Source organism: Talpa europaea, assembly GCF_964194135.1.
Source record: "Talpa europaea genome assembly, chromosome: 9".
Taxonomy (NCBI): domain Eukaryota; kingdom Metazoa; phylum Chordata; class Mammalia; order Eulipotyphla; family Talpidae; genus Talpa; species Talpa europaea.
The window spans coordinates 1,110,160-1,121,572 of NC_140076.1; the positions used below are offsets into that span (position 1 = coordinate 1,110,160).

The window sequence follows — 11,413 nt, forward strand, 5'->3', positions numbered from 1 at the left end:
CCGTGCCCGCGAGGCCTTCGGCGCCTCACGCGGTGTTCGTCCCCGGCCTGCAGGTGAGGTCTGCCACAAGTCCTACACGCAGTTCTCCAACCTGTGCCGGCACAAGCGGATGCACGCGGACTGCCGCACGCAGATCAAGTGCAAGGACTGCGGCCAGATGTTCAGCACTACCTCCTCCCTCAACAAGCACCGGCGCTTCTGCGAGGGCAAGAGCCACTACACGCCCGGCGGCCTCTTCGCCCCGGGCCTGCCCCTGGCCCCCGGCCCCATGATGGACAAGGCCAAGCCCTCCCCCGCCCTCAACCACAGCGGCCTGAGCTTCGGCGAGTTCTTCCCCTCCAGGCCGCACCCCGGGGGCCTGCCCTTCTCGGCGGGGCCCCCCACCTTCCCCACGCTCACGCCCGGCTTCCCTGGCATCTTCCCCCCGTCCCTGTACCCCCGGCCGCCCTTGCTACCTCCCACGCCGCTGCTCAAGAGCCCCCTGAACCACACCCAGGACGCCAAGCTGCCCAGCCCCCTGGGGAACCCAGCCCTGCCCCTCGTCTCCGCCGTGGGCGGCAGCGGCCAGGGCGGCGCGGCGGCCGAGGACAAGCTCGAGGGCCGGCTGGAGGACGCGTACGCCGAGAAGCTCAAGACGCGGAGCAGCGACCTGTCGGACGGCAGCGACTTCGAGGACCTGAACACCACGACAGGCACCGACCTGGACACCACCACGGGGACGGGCTCGGACCTGGACAGCGACGTGGACAGTGACCGCGACAAGGCCAAGGGCAAGGGCAAGGCGGCCGAGGGCAAGGCCGAGTTTGGGGGGGGCGCGGCGCCCCCGGGGGCCCCCGGCAGCGTGGGCGACGTCCCGGTCTTCTACTCCCAGCAGTCCTTCTTCCCGCCGCCCGACGAGCAGCTGCTGGCGGCCTCGGGCGCGGCGGGCGACTCCATCAAGGCCATCGCGTCCATCGCCGAGAAGTACTTCGGGCCCGGCTTCATGGGCATGCAGGAGAAGAAGCTGGGCGCCCTGCCCTACCACTCCGTGTTCCCCTTCCAGTTCCTGCCCAGCTTCCCGCACTCCCTGTGCCCCTTCACGGACCGCGCCCTCGCCCACAACCTGCTGGTCAAGGCCGAGCCAAAGTCGCCCCGGGACGCCCTCAAGGCGGGGGGGCCCAGCGCCGAGTCCCCCTTCGACCTCACCACCAAGCCGAAGGAGGCGAAGACCGTGCTGCCCGCGCCCAAGCCCCCCTCGGCGCCCGCGCCCGGCGAGGAGCAGCCGCTGGACCTGAGCATCGGCAGCCGCGCCCGCGCCAGCCAGAACGGGGGCGCCCGGGAGCCCCGCAAGAACCACATCTATGGGGAGCGCAGGCTGGGGGCCGGCGAGGGGCTGCCCAAGGTGTGCCCGGGCCAGCTGCCCCAGCAGCCCCCCCTGCACTACGCCAAGCCCTCGCCCTTCTTCATGGACCCCATCTACAGGTATTAACACGGCCCGCCCTCGCCTGCGCGCCAGGTGGGCGGGGGCGGGGCGGCGGGGCAGGCGGCTGCTCCCCGAGGCCGTCCAGGGAGCCGGCCGAGCCCGAGAGGCCTCCCGCCCAGCGGGTGCGTAACCCTCTGCGCTGCCGTCCAGCAGGGTGGAGAAGCGGAAGGTGGCCGACCCCGTGGGCGTCCTGAAGGAGAAGTACCTGCGGCCGTCGCCGCTGCTCTTCCACCCGCAGGTGAGACCTGAGCAGGCAGCCCGGTGGGCACACCCGGGACCCCTCCCCGGCCCCCAGCCTCCCCAGGCAACGTGGGACACCCGGGTGGGGGCAGGAGTCCCCCGTTGGTGCCCAGGCAAGATCATGTCCCAGGGCGGGCCTTGTGCTCGGTGGCCCCCGGGCCCCTGGGCCTCAGTTTCGCCATCATCAGGAGCCAGGGAGGGTCCCCGCAGACCCCACAGCCACCCCAAGCCTGGAAGGATGGGCGGGGCCCGGGCTGGCGAGGAGGAGGGGCCTGCCGTGGCGGCCAGCCCCTGAGGGCCACTGTGGACACGAGCAGCCCTCTCTGGGGTGCATGGGCCTCGAGTGTCTCAGTGAGAAGGCCAGGAGCGCCAGGGCCAGCGACAGCAGAGGCCAGGGCACGAGGACAGGGCCAGGCAGAGGCAGGGACAGTGGGAAGGCAGAGGTCCCGGGAGGCGGACAGGAAGAGGGCGCTCCCCGGACCATGCAGGGTGGCCAGGCCACCGGCAAGGCAGGCACCGTCTGTCCTGGCTGCCCTCCTGCCTTGTCCACCCAGGAGGGAGCGGGGGGCTGGGCGGTCTCCCCGACTGCCTCCGCTGTCCTCCCTGCTCGAGGCCCAGCCGCCCCCAAGACCTGCTCCACCCCAGCCAGGGGCCCTGGGCCTGAACCCAGACCCCAGACCGGGCGTTGTTCTCCGCCGTCCCGCCTGGGACAACACCCCCAGTTTGTGAAACCCCCGCTGCCCGGCCTCACAGCTAAACTTAGCGTCTCCCATTGTTCCCTGCGCCTCGAGCCGGCGAACGACTTCCCCTGATTTTGCTCGGGCCGGGCTGGGAAGGCCGACAAGGCGGCCAGGCGTATCCTGCGTTTGTGTCCGCGTTGAGCTGGACGGGAACATCTGATCGGGCAGCACAGACGGCCAGGCTGGCCCTGCGGTGGCTTGGCTGAGACCGGCCAGACCTGGGGGCGGGGCCGGCCGCCCATTGTCCCTCCCGCCGCTCCCCCAGGCCCTGCCGCCCCCCCCTGCTTCCCCGCGGGCCGGGGACAGACGGCAAGAGACGACCATGAAGTCACCTGTTGAACAGTCCGCGCCTGGCCAGTCCTCAGCCAAACGCGTAGCCTCCACCGAGGCCGGGGGCCCTGCCGTACAAAGCAGGACATGCCAGGCCTCCTGCTTTTTGAGCGCGGGCGAGTGTGGCCCGCCCCAAAGCCACGCCGCAGCGTGCCCGGGACCCATGGCTGGTGGAGGCCAGAGCCTTCTGAGGCGCAGCAGGAGGGCGGGTGCCCTGTGCCCATGGCCAGGGCAAGGCAGTGTCCATCTATCCAGCGTGGAGGGGGCGCGTGCCTGCAGCAGGAAGCACCAGGCATTGTGATGGCAGACTTGGCCCCCGGGATGGCAGAGCTGAAGCCGTCATGCGGGCCCAGCTGGCAGGGCTGGCTTGGAGGCTGGGGTCAGAAGTCGGCTGCTGTCCACAGGCGCCACTTCCACTCGAGACCATCTGGCTGTTCCCCAAAGAGCAGAACGTGCCCACCACGGGGCGGGGGCAGCGTCAAAGCCCTCCACTCCCCCGCAGCACCACCCAGTGAGAGCGGGGCCCACAGAGACAAGGTGGGGCAGCGGCGAGGGCAGCGGCGCTGCTGCTGGCACTGGGGTGAGGTCCGGGTGCAGGTGAGCAAGGACTTCTGGGAGTGGCCGTCCCCAAGTTTGGGCACAGGCTGCGGCCCCTAAAAGAGGCTTCCCCGCACTCCCCCACACCCGGTCTTTACACGCCAGCTGCTGGGGACCCCCGGGGCTGGTGTCTCCCAGTGATCACAGCACCTGGAAGGTTAAGATCTCCCCCGCATGGTCTCCCCTGCACGTCTGCGCTCCCCCAGCCACCCTGCTCCCCTCCTCTTCTCTGGGGTCTCCCAGGTAAAATGGGCTGCTGTGAGTATAGACCAGCTAAGGTGTGCAGAGGGCCCGGGGTCACCAGCCCACCTTCCAGGGGCTTGGGACCCCGTGGGAGGTACAGGCTTTGCACCCCAAATTCTCTTGCTAAGCATGAGCCCCAGGAGCTCAGGGCACAATGCAGCTCCTCCTCCCCAGGATCCACCCCTACCCCCCGGCAGGGTGGCTCCGTGGGGGTGAGAGGGGACGTGCCCCTGAAGCCCCACAATACCAGCCTCCCCCGCCGTCCCCAGCCCCATGGCCTCGGTGGGCAGTCTGGGATCCTGGTCAGAATTCTGCCCACCAGGCGGCCATGACCATTGCCGTGGTCTGTGTCCTCCTGGGGACAGCCAGGGGATCTCTAAGTGGCTGAGGGCAGCTCTTCTTGCCCATGTTGGCTGGCTCTGTGCCAGGCGCGGGTGACACTGGGCATTATACGTTCCAGTTGATTGAACGGGCCGGAGAGTCGGGTGCCCTCTGGAGCCCTTTGCCTGCAATTGCAGCAGCTGCCACGAGGTGGTGGAGCCGCATCGGCCCCGCTCGCCCAGCTGCGCTCAGAGAGCTGTCTCGACTTTTCAACACTTTAAAAAATAAAACTCGATCTAATTCTGCATTTAACCCAAGTTTGCCAACGAGGGGTGCAGGCCAGGCCAGGAGTCCAACCGTCGGGACTCTGCTGGCTTAGGCCGGGATGTGTCATGAGCAGCAGGGGCAGGCTGCCTGCCCAGGGCCAGTGTCCTGCCAAGCCTGGCAGAGGCGGGCTGGGGAAGGCCAGTCAGCTCCCAGCCGGCGGCCGGACCTGCAGGACACCCGGCCTCCGTGCTGGCCCGCCCCTGACCTGCTGGGTCACCCCGGACCCCCAGTGCCTGGGGGTGGGTCCAGAGCGCCGGCCGCTCGGCGGGGCGCTGCAGCCCCAATCCACTCTGCCACCAACAGATGTCGGCCATCGAGACCATGACGGAGAAGCTGGAGAGCTTCGCGGCCATGAAGGCGGACACGAGCAGCTCCCTGCAGCCCCTCCCCCACCACCCCTTCAACTTCCGGTCCCCGCCCCCGACGCTCTCAGACCCCATCCTCAGGAAGGGCAAGGAGCGGTACACCTGCAGGTGGGCACCCTGGGCGGGGGGCGGGAGGCCTCAGTCACGTGCGCCCCTGAGCCCAGGCTGCTGGGGGCAGGCCCCGCGGCAGCACGAGGCCAGGGCGCAGGCGGCGCACCCGCCAGCCGAGGTTGCCCCGCGCACGTACTCGTGGGGACCCCCGCCCCCCCACGAGGCCTCGGCCCCGCGGGCACAGGGAGGCAGGCCAGCGCGCCGAGGGCAGCGGTGACCGACGGTCTGGGGGGAGCAGAAGGCCTGGTGGGGGACCCAGGGTTTGCCCAGCTGGCGGGAGCTGAGCCCACTCTGCCCGGATGCTGCGGGGGCCAGAGGAGGGCACCCTCCGCCGGGTGCAGGTGGGACCGGCTGAAGGAGGAGGACACGGGGGCTGGCGGCCACCTGCGGGGGGCTACACTGGGCACACCCGGCCCCCTGTCTCGGCGCCGCGCGACGCTGGCCTGACGGCCCGCCTTTCCCCAGGTACTGTGGTAAGATCTTCCCCAGATCAGCCAACCTCACGAGACACCTGAGGACGCACACGGGGGAGCAGCCTTACAGGTAGGCGCCCTCCCACCTGGGGGGGCAGGCGGGTCGGACCCACCGCGTGCGCAGGCGGAGAGCGGCCTCCCCCAGCCACCCTGGTCCCTCTTGCCGGCCCCACCGCTGGGACATGCTAAGGTCAGGCGGGCGGTGCCCCGGCTTCCAGGAGGTGGTGCCGCCCCCCCCAGAGGGTGCCCGCTCGCTCCTGGGGTGGACTGGGGGGCTCAGATGGGGGGGGCCAGCACAGCCCCCAGGCGCGCTCTGTGGGACACACCTCAGCCCCACCCTGCTCAGCCCTGGCCATCCCGGGCCCAGCGGCCACTGACCCTGGGCACCAGGCCCAGCGCCGTCGCAGCGGAGAAGGGGCTCCGTGCAAACAGGGTCTCCAGCCCGCCCAGCCCCTTGACAGCCCCGAATGGGGGGCCGTGTGCCTGTAACGGCCAGGCGAGGTGGGACCCCCGCGCCTCGCCCATCCCGAGGGGCACCGCAGCCTGAGACTCGGCCCCCCGCTCCCACTTGGCGTTGCGGGGAGAGGGGTCCGCCGGGGTTCCTGGCACCTTTGGTGGGCAGGCAGCTGAGGGCGACGTCCTGCTTTGGGGTGCCCGTCGGGAAGGCCTGCAGCCGGCTTTCCAAAGTTATATTGGGGTCACGGTGGCCGGGGAGGAGCTGTGTCAGGCACCGAAGCCTCGTTCCGGGCTGGGGGGCCAGGAAACCGCACCCTTGGGGCGCCCGAACAGGGCAGCGAGTCCTGGCCACGCCTGGAGACACGGCGTCCCATCCCCGGGGAGGGCGGCCGTGCCGCAGCCCTGGAGGTGACCAGCTCCTGGGCCCTGGGGGCACGTCCTGCCCAGGCCGCAAGGAGCAGCCCGGCTCTGCCCGGCGCCATGCTGGCCCGTCCTCCCACGGCAGCCGGCACTGCCCGGCCCCTCCCTGCCAGGCGGGCCACGTGGGTGCCGCTGCAGCGAGGCTTTTGGGGGAATTTAATTATCATCAACTTCTTCGCTCCCCCCGTCTGCGAGCCTGGACTCCCCGCACGGCAGTGCTGGCGAGGAAGCCCCCCGGCCGCCCTGGCCCTGCGGGGCCTGGAGCCAAGGCCTTCGGGGTGCTGGCTTTGACACTGCAAGTTTTCGGGGCTCCCTCTGGAAGCCAGAAGGGTTTGCCTTGTGAGAGGCAAAGGCCTGCGCTTGCGTCCAGGAGCCCAGCCGAGGAGGGCCGCCTCCGTGCAGCTGGCGAGACCCCACCCCCGGCCGAGCCCCACACGTCCCCCGGGAGGCCAGCGGGTGACACGGCCCCACAGCAGGACAAGGCAGGGCTCAGGACCCTGCCCCCTCTGCCGCCGGGCGCTCAGGACCCAGCCCAGAGTCTGCAGCCACCCTAGGGCGCTGGCCAGAGGCCCCTGCAGCCCCAGAGTGGCCAGCGGGGCACTCGGCATCCTCCCGGCCGCGGGGGCTGAGAGCCTGAGGGCGTCTGGCATGAGGGGAGCGCTGGGCAGTGAGAGACCACTTGGGGGGCAGAGCGGGTGCCTGACCTAGGCGTGGGGTCTCAAGCCCGTCTTCAGTGACCCCTGCGCCCCCCCCACCCGCCACGCCAGACAACGGCTGTGCCACGGCTGTGGACGCCAGGGTCAGGGAGTGGCAGGAGGGGGCTCGGCCAGGAGGGCGGCCCACGGCCAGCTCAGGGGCAGGGCCTGCGGGAGGCCGCAGTGGGTCCGGCGGCCGCTGCCTCGGGAAGGGCCCGCGTCAGCCGGCCCCGGGCGGGATTTGGGGGCTCAGGAGCTGATAATGAAGAGGAATCGCTCCCTGGGGGGCCATCACCGCCGTGTGCCCACGTGTGGCCCTCCTGGGCAGTGTCGACCCCCAGGGTCTGCCCCGGCCCCGAGGAGGCGATGCCCGCAGAGCTGGGGTGAAGGCTGCGCCCCCACCCCCCCGCCCCTCGCTCTCAGGGCCCTGCGCGACCCCTCCCGGGCCGGGCCGGCCGTGCAGACCGCGCCCCCCGAGGCCGCCCTGCGGAGCCGCGCCGGAGCCCGGAGCCCGGGGCCTGGGGGGGCGCGGGCCGGGCCGGGCCGCGCGTCCCGGGGCGGAGGGGGCGGGGCGGGGCGCGGGCGCCGAGCGGGGCGGGGCCGGGGCGCGGGCGCCCCCTGGCGGCCCCGGGCGGGCGCGCGGGCGCGGGCGCGGGCGCGGGCGCGGGCGCGGGCGCGGGCGCGGGCGCGGGCGCGGGCGCGGGCGCGGGCGCGGGCGCGGGCGCGGGCGCGGGCGCGGGCTGGGGGGGCGCGGCCGGGGACCCCGCGCGCTGAGCCGCGTGTCTTCCAGGTGCAAGTACTGCGACCGCTCCTTCAGCATCTCCTCCAACCTCCAGAGGCACGTGCGGAACATCCACAACAAGGAGAAGCCCTTCAAGTGCCGCCTGTGCCACCGCTGCTTCGGGCAGCAGACCAACCTGGACCGGCACCTCAAGAAGCACGAGCACGAGCACGAGCACGCGCCAGGTGGGCGGGGCCTGCGGGCGGGGCGGGGCCTGGCGGGGTGGGGCGGGGGCGGGGCCTGGCGGGGCGGGGGCCGGGGCGGGGCCTGGCGGGGTGGGGCGGGGCCTGGAGGGGGCGGTGTCTGCTGGCGGGGCGGGGCGGGGCGGGGCCTGGCGGGGCGGGGCGGGGCCGGGAGGGGCGGGGCGCTGCCGGGCGCCCCCCTGACGGCCCCGCCCCGCAGTGAGCCAGCACCCCGGGGTGCTCACCAACCACCTGGGCACCGGCGCCTCGTCGCCGACCTCGGAGCCGGACCAGCACGCGCTGCTGGACGAGAAGGAGGACGCGTACTTCTCGGAGATCAGGAACTTCATCGCCAACAGCGAGCTGGGCCCGGCGGCCGCGCGCCCCGACCCGCGGTGAGGGGCCCCCCGCGCCCGCCCGCCGCCCCGGCGCTCCCTCACCCCGCGGCCCGGCGGCTCAGCCCCTGCCCCTCGGGGGCAGCAGCCGTGCTTGGAGGCCCCCGGGCTGGCGGGGCCTCGGGAGGCCCGTGCAGTGGGCTGGCCACCTCGGGAGCTGCCCCAGGAAGGGCTCCCCCGGCTCCCGCCTCCACCCTCGGCGCCCAGGGCGCTGACCACCCGGCCGCGCGGGGAGCCGAGCCCGCGGTCCTCGGCTGGTCAGGGCGGCCAGGCCCGGGCAGGGGCCCCGCGGGACCGGCTCTGGCTCCAGGCCGGGGCCTCCCCAGCAGGCCCCGTCGCCGACCCCAAGCAGCCGAGTCCACTGGGCGTCCCTGCAGCTGCCGTCCCGGGCAGCCCGGCCGGGGGCGTCTGCAGCCAACTCCGCCCTGTGATTGCAGGCCAGAGGCCCAGGGCCTGGACAGCAGCGCACAGTGTCCAGGCCTGGCAGGCGGGAAGCCGGAGGACGCGGAGGACGAGGATGAGGACGAGGACGAGGACGAGGACAGCCTGGCCGGGAAGTCCCAGGAGGACGCCGCATCCCCCGCGCCAGAACCCCAGGGGGCCTACGAGGATGAGGAGGACGAGGAGCCGCCCGCCGGCCTGGCCGTGGGCTTCGACCACACCCGCAGGTGGGTGCTGGCCACGGGCCGGGTCCGAACCGGGGTCCTGCTCCCCTCCTCAGCGAGAGGCAGCCAGCCGTGCCACGCCTGCGCACACGCCCACGCCCCCACCCGGCGGCCTGGAGGCAGAGTGCAGGCTGCGGAGAGGAAGCGGGTCCAGGCCGGCAGGGGCTCTGCAAGGACGAGGGTGCCGAGCCCCTGCAGCTTGGAGGTGCCTCCTCCCCCAGGTCCCTACTGCTTGCCTCTCCTGCACGGCGGCCCCGGCCCCTGCCCGCGGAGGCTGCAGACCAGGGCCTCTCCGAGATGGCCCTTCCTCTCGGGCCCTGGCCCCCAGAGCAGCCAGGGGTCAGGCCCCTTCTTTACCGGGCGGTCGCCCTCCTGCTGCTGGCGGCCAATGTGCGCGCCCCGGGCCTCCACCCACTGCTGTCCTGCATCCGTGTGCCTCCGTCCGCTGTCTGTGTCGTGTGTCTGTCTCTTTGTGCATGTGGCTCCTGGAGACGCCGTGGCGTGCATGCAGGCACAGAGCCGACCGGAGGGTGTCCGAGAGGTGGCCGGAGGCCAGCCCGGCTGACCGGGCCTCTCCCGTCATTGGTGCAGGTGTATTGAGGACCAAGCGGGCGGCCTGTTGGCTTTGGAGCCGATGCCGACTTTTGGGAAGGGGCTGGACCTCCGCAGAGCAGCTGAGGAAGCGTGTGGAGTTAAGGATGTGCTTAATGCCACCTTAGATTCTGAGGCTTTAAAACAGACCCTGTACAGGCAGGCTAAGAACCAGGTAGGTACCCACAGAGCCCCAGCCCCTACCAGGCCGGACGGCAGGCCGCAGCCACGCCTGTCCGGGAGATCCCCGAGTCCCTGAGCCCGCCCTGTGCCCATCACGTTGGCTAAGAGGTGCCCAGCTGACTGCCACTTGCCCGTGAGTGAAGACAGGACAGGGAGAGTCTGAGCGCAGGACCTGAGGCTCCCGGGCACGTGGCCACTGTCCTCTGGCCCCGCAGGGCCATCCCAGACCAGCTTCCAGGGTGAATGCTGTGCCGGCCCCGCCCCGTGCCCGTGCTCCCTCCAGGGAGCTGGGCATCAGGCGGTCACTGACCTCCTCTGAGCCACAGGGTAGGCCAGTGCCCAGCCCTACCTCCCGGCCCTTGCGCGCCAGGGTCACCGAGCCAGGAGCCCACGTGCATGTGTCTGTCTTTGTCTCTTTACTAATTCTGTCCAGTGTTCACGGCAGGGGGCCTCTCCACCCGCCTGCTCTGCGCACCCCCCACCCCGCGCCCTGGGGCTTGTGGCCAAGAAGACCCTCGGCCAGCCTAACCCCCCTAGGCCAGAAGCACGTCTGCCTTGTAGAAGCCTGTGCGTCCCTCCCCCAGGCCGCAATGCGGCGCCCCCACAGCGTGCAGGCAGGTGTCCCCCGGGGCCATCAGCGTCTCCAGCCGCAGCAGCGGCCCCTGCCCAGCAGGCGGGCATGGCTCGTGGCAGGGTCTTAGCAACAGCGACCGCCGTTCCCTGCCCCCCCCCACCAGCAGAGCGCCAGGAGGATGCCCCAGACTGCAGGGGGATGCACCCCAAAGAGGCCGAGGGGGCCGAGCAGGCTGGCACCCCCACCCCGGTGTGGCCCCGCACACAGCCCTGCCCTCCCTGCTCACCCCCACATGCTCCTCTTCTGGTGCCTGCGTTGGGGGGCAGCTGGGGGAGGCGGGGGGCAGGCGGGCCGGCACAGCAGAGCCCCAGCTCACCGCGGTCCTGTGTGCCCCGTGCCCCCAGGCGTACGCAATGATGCTGTCCCTGTCCGAGGACGCGCCTCTCCGCACCGCCTCCCAGAGCCCTCTGGACGCTTGGTTGAACATCACGGGAGCCGCCCCCGAGTCCGGAGCCTTTAACCCCATCAACCACCTCTGACGACCCAGAGGGGTGGGGTCAGAGTCCAGAGCCAGGGACCGGGGCCCCGACGCCCGTCCCGACGGAGATCCCCGCTGCGGACAGCGGCGGCGAGGCCGCAGGACCGACCGCCCGACCCGGGAGACCGTCGCCGGCGTCTGCCCACCCTCAGCGTCCGGCCTCCCGTCGCCGCTCAGCCCCGTGCCCCACGTCCCGGCTGCTCCCCCGCATTCGAACTGACCTTGAGGCCGCGGTCCCGGCGCCAGCGCACCCCTGTCCGAGGCGGCCCGCAGGGTCAGGCGGGCTGGACCCCGGGCTGGGGCCGGGGCGGGCAGCACAGACCGCGCTGAGCGGGGCAGGCGGTGCCGGGCAGAGCCCGGGAGCCCGCCGAGGGCAGCGTCCGCTTGAGCATGTGGTTTTAAAGATAGACAGTATTTTTTAAAAAATCGAAAAATGACTTGCAAATTGTTTTTTAAAAGTAATTTTGCATCGCTTTGAAATCTCAGCTTCCTCGCCGCCCGCGCCTGCCTGCAGGGCGCGCTGCCCGGCGTGTTCTTTATACTGTAGCTACGGCAGGATTTTCTACCCCCGACCCTCTGCGCGGCCGAGGCGCCGGGCGCTGGGGCAGCCCGCAGGGCGCGTCCACTCGTGCGGCGCCGGCCCCGGGGCCCCGGGCTGGGGCTGCGCCGCCATCGGCTGACGCGTGGTCTGTGCCCGGGGCCCGCCGAGACCCCCCATCGCAGG

At 72.0% G+C, this 11,413-nt stretch overlaps 1 protein-coding gene across 3 annotated transcripts in view; it reads left to right on the plus strand.

Annotated features, from left to right (window-relative positions):
- The window catches only part of PRDM16 (PR/SET domain 16), a gene marked incomplete at both ends in the record, with an annotated part of 195,200 nt that extends 184,510 nt beyond the window's left edge, over positions 1 to 10,690 (plus strand). The window contains 9 exons of one of the 3 annotated variants that reach the window (XM_084243700.1): positions 54 to 1,461; positions 1,613 to 1,700; positions 4,564 to 4,733; positions 5,202 to 5,279; positions 7,571 to 7,746; positions 7,964 to 8,138; positions 8,576 to 8,806; positions 9,395 to 9,569; positions 10,556 to 10,690. In XM_084243700.1, the coding sequence (XP_084099826.1) occupies positions 54 to 1,461; positions 1,613 to 1,700; positions 4,564 to 4,733; positions 5,202 to 5,279; positions 7,571 to 7,746; positions 7,964 to 8,138; positions 8,576 to 8,806; positions 9,395 to 9,569; positions 10,556 to 10,690 (2,636 nt within the window). The remainder of the gene's footprint in view (positions 1 to 53; positions 1,462 to 1,612; positions 1,701 to 4,563; positions 4,734 to 5,201; positions 5,280 to 7,570; positions 7,747 to 7,963; positions 8,139 to 8,575; positions 8,807 to 9,394; positions 9,570 to 10,555) is intronic. The other 2 variants (XM_084243702.1, XM_084243701.1) reach the window with 2 other exon arrangements.
- Between the last annotated feature and the right edge of the window lie 723 nt (positions 10,691 to 11,413).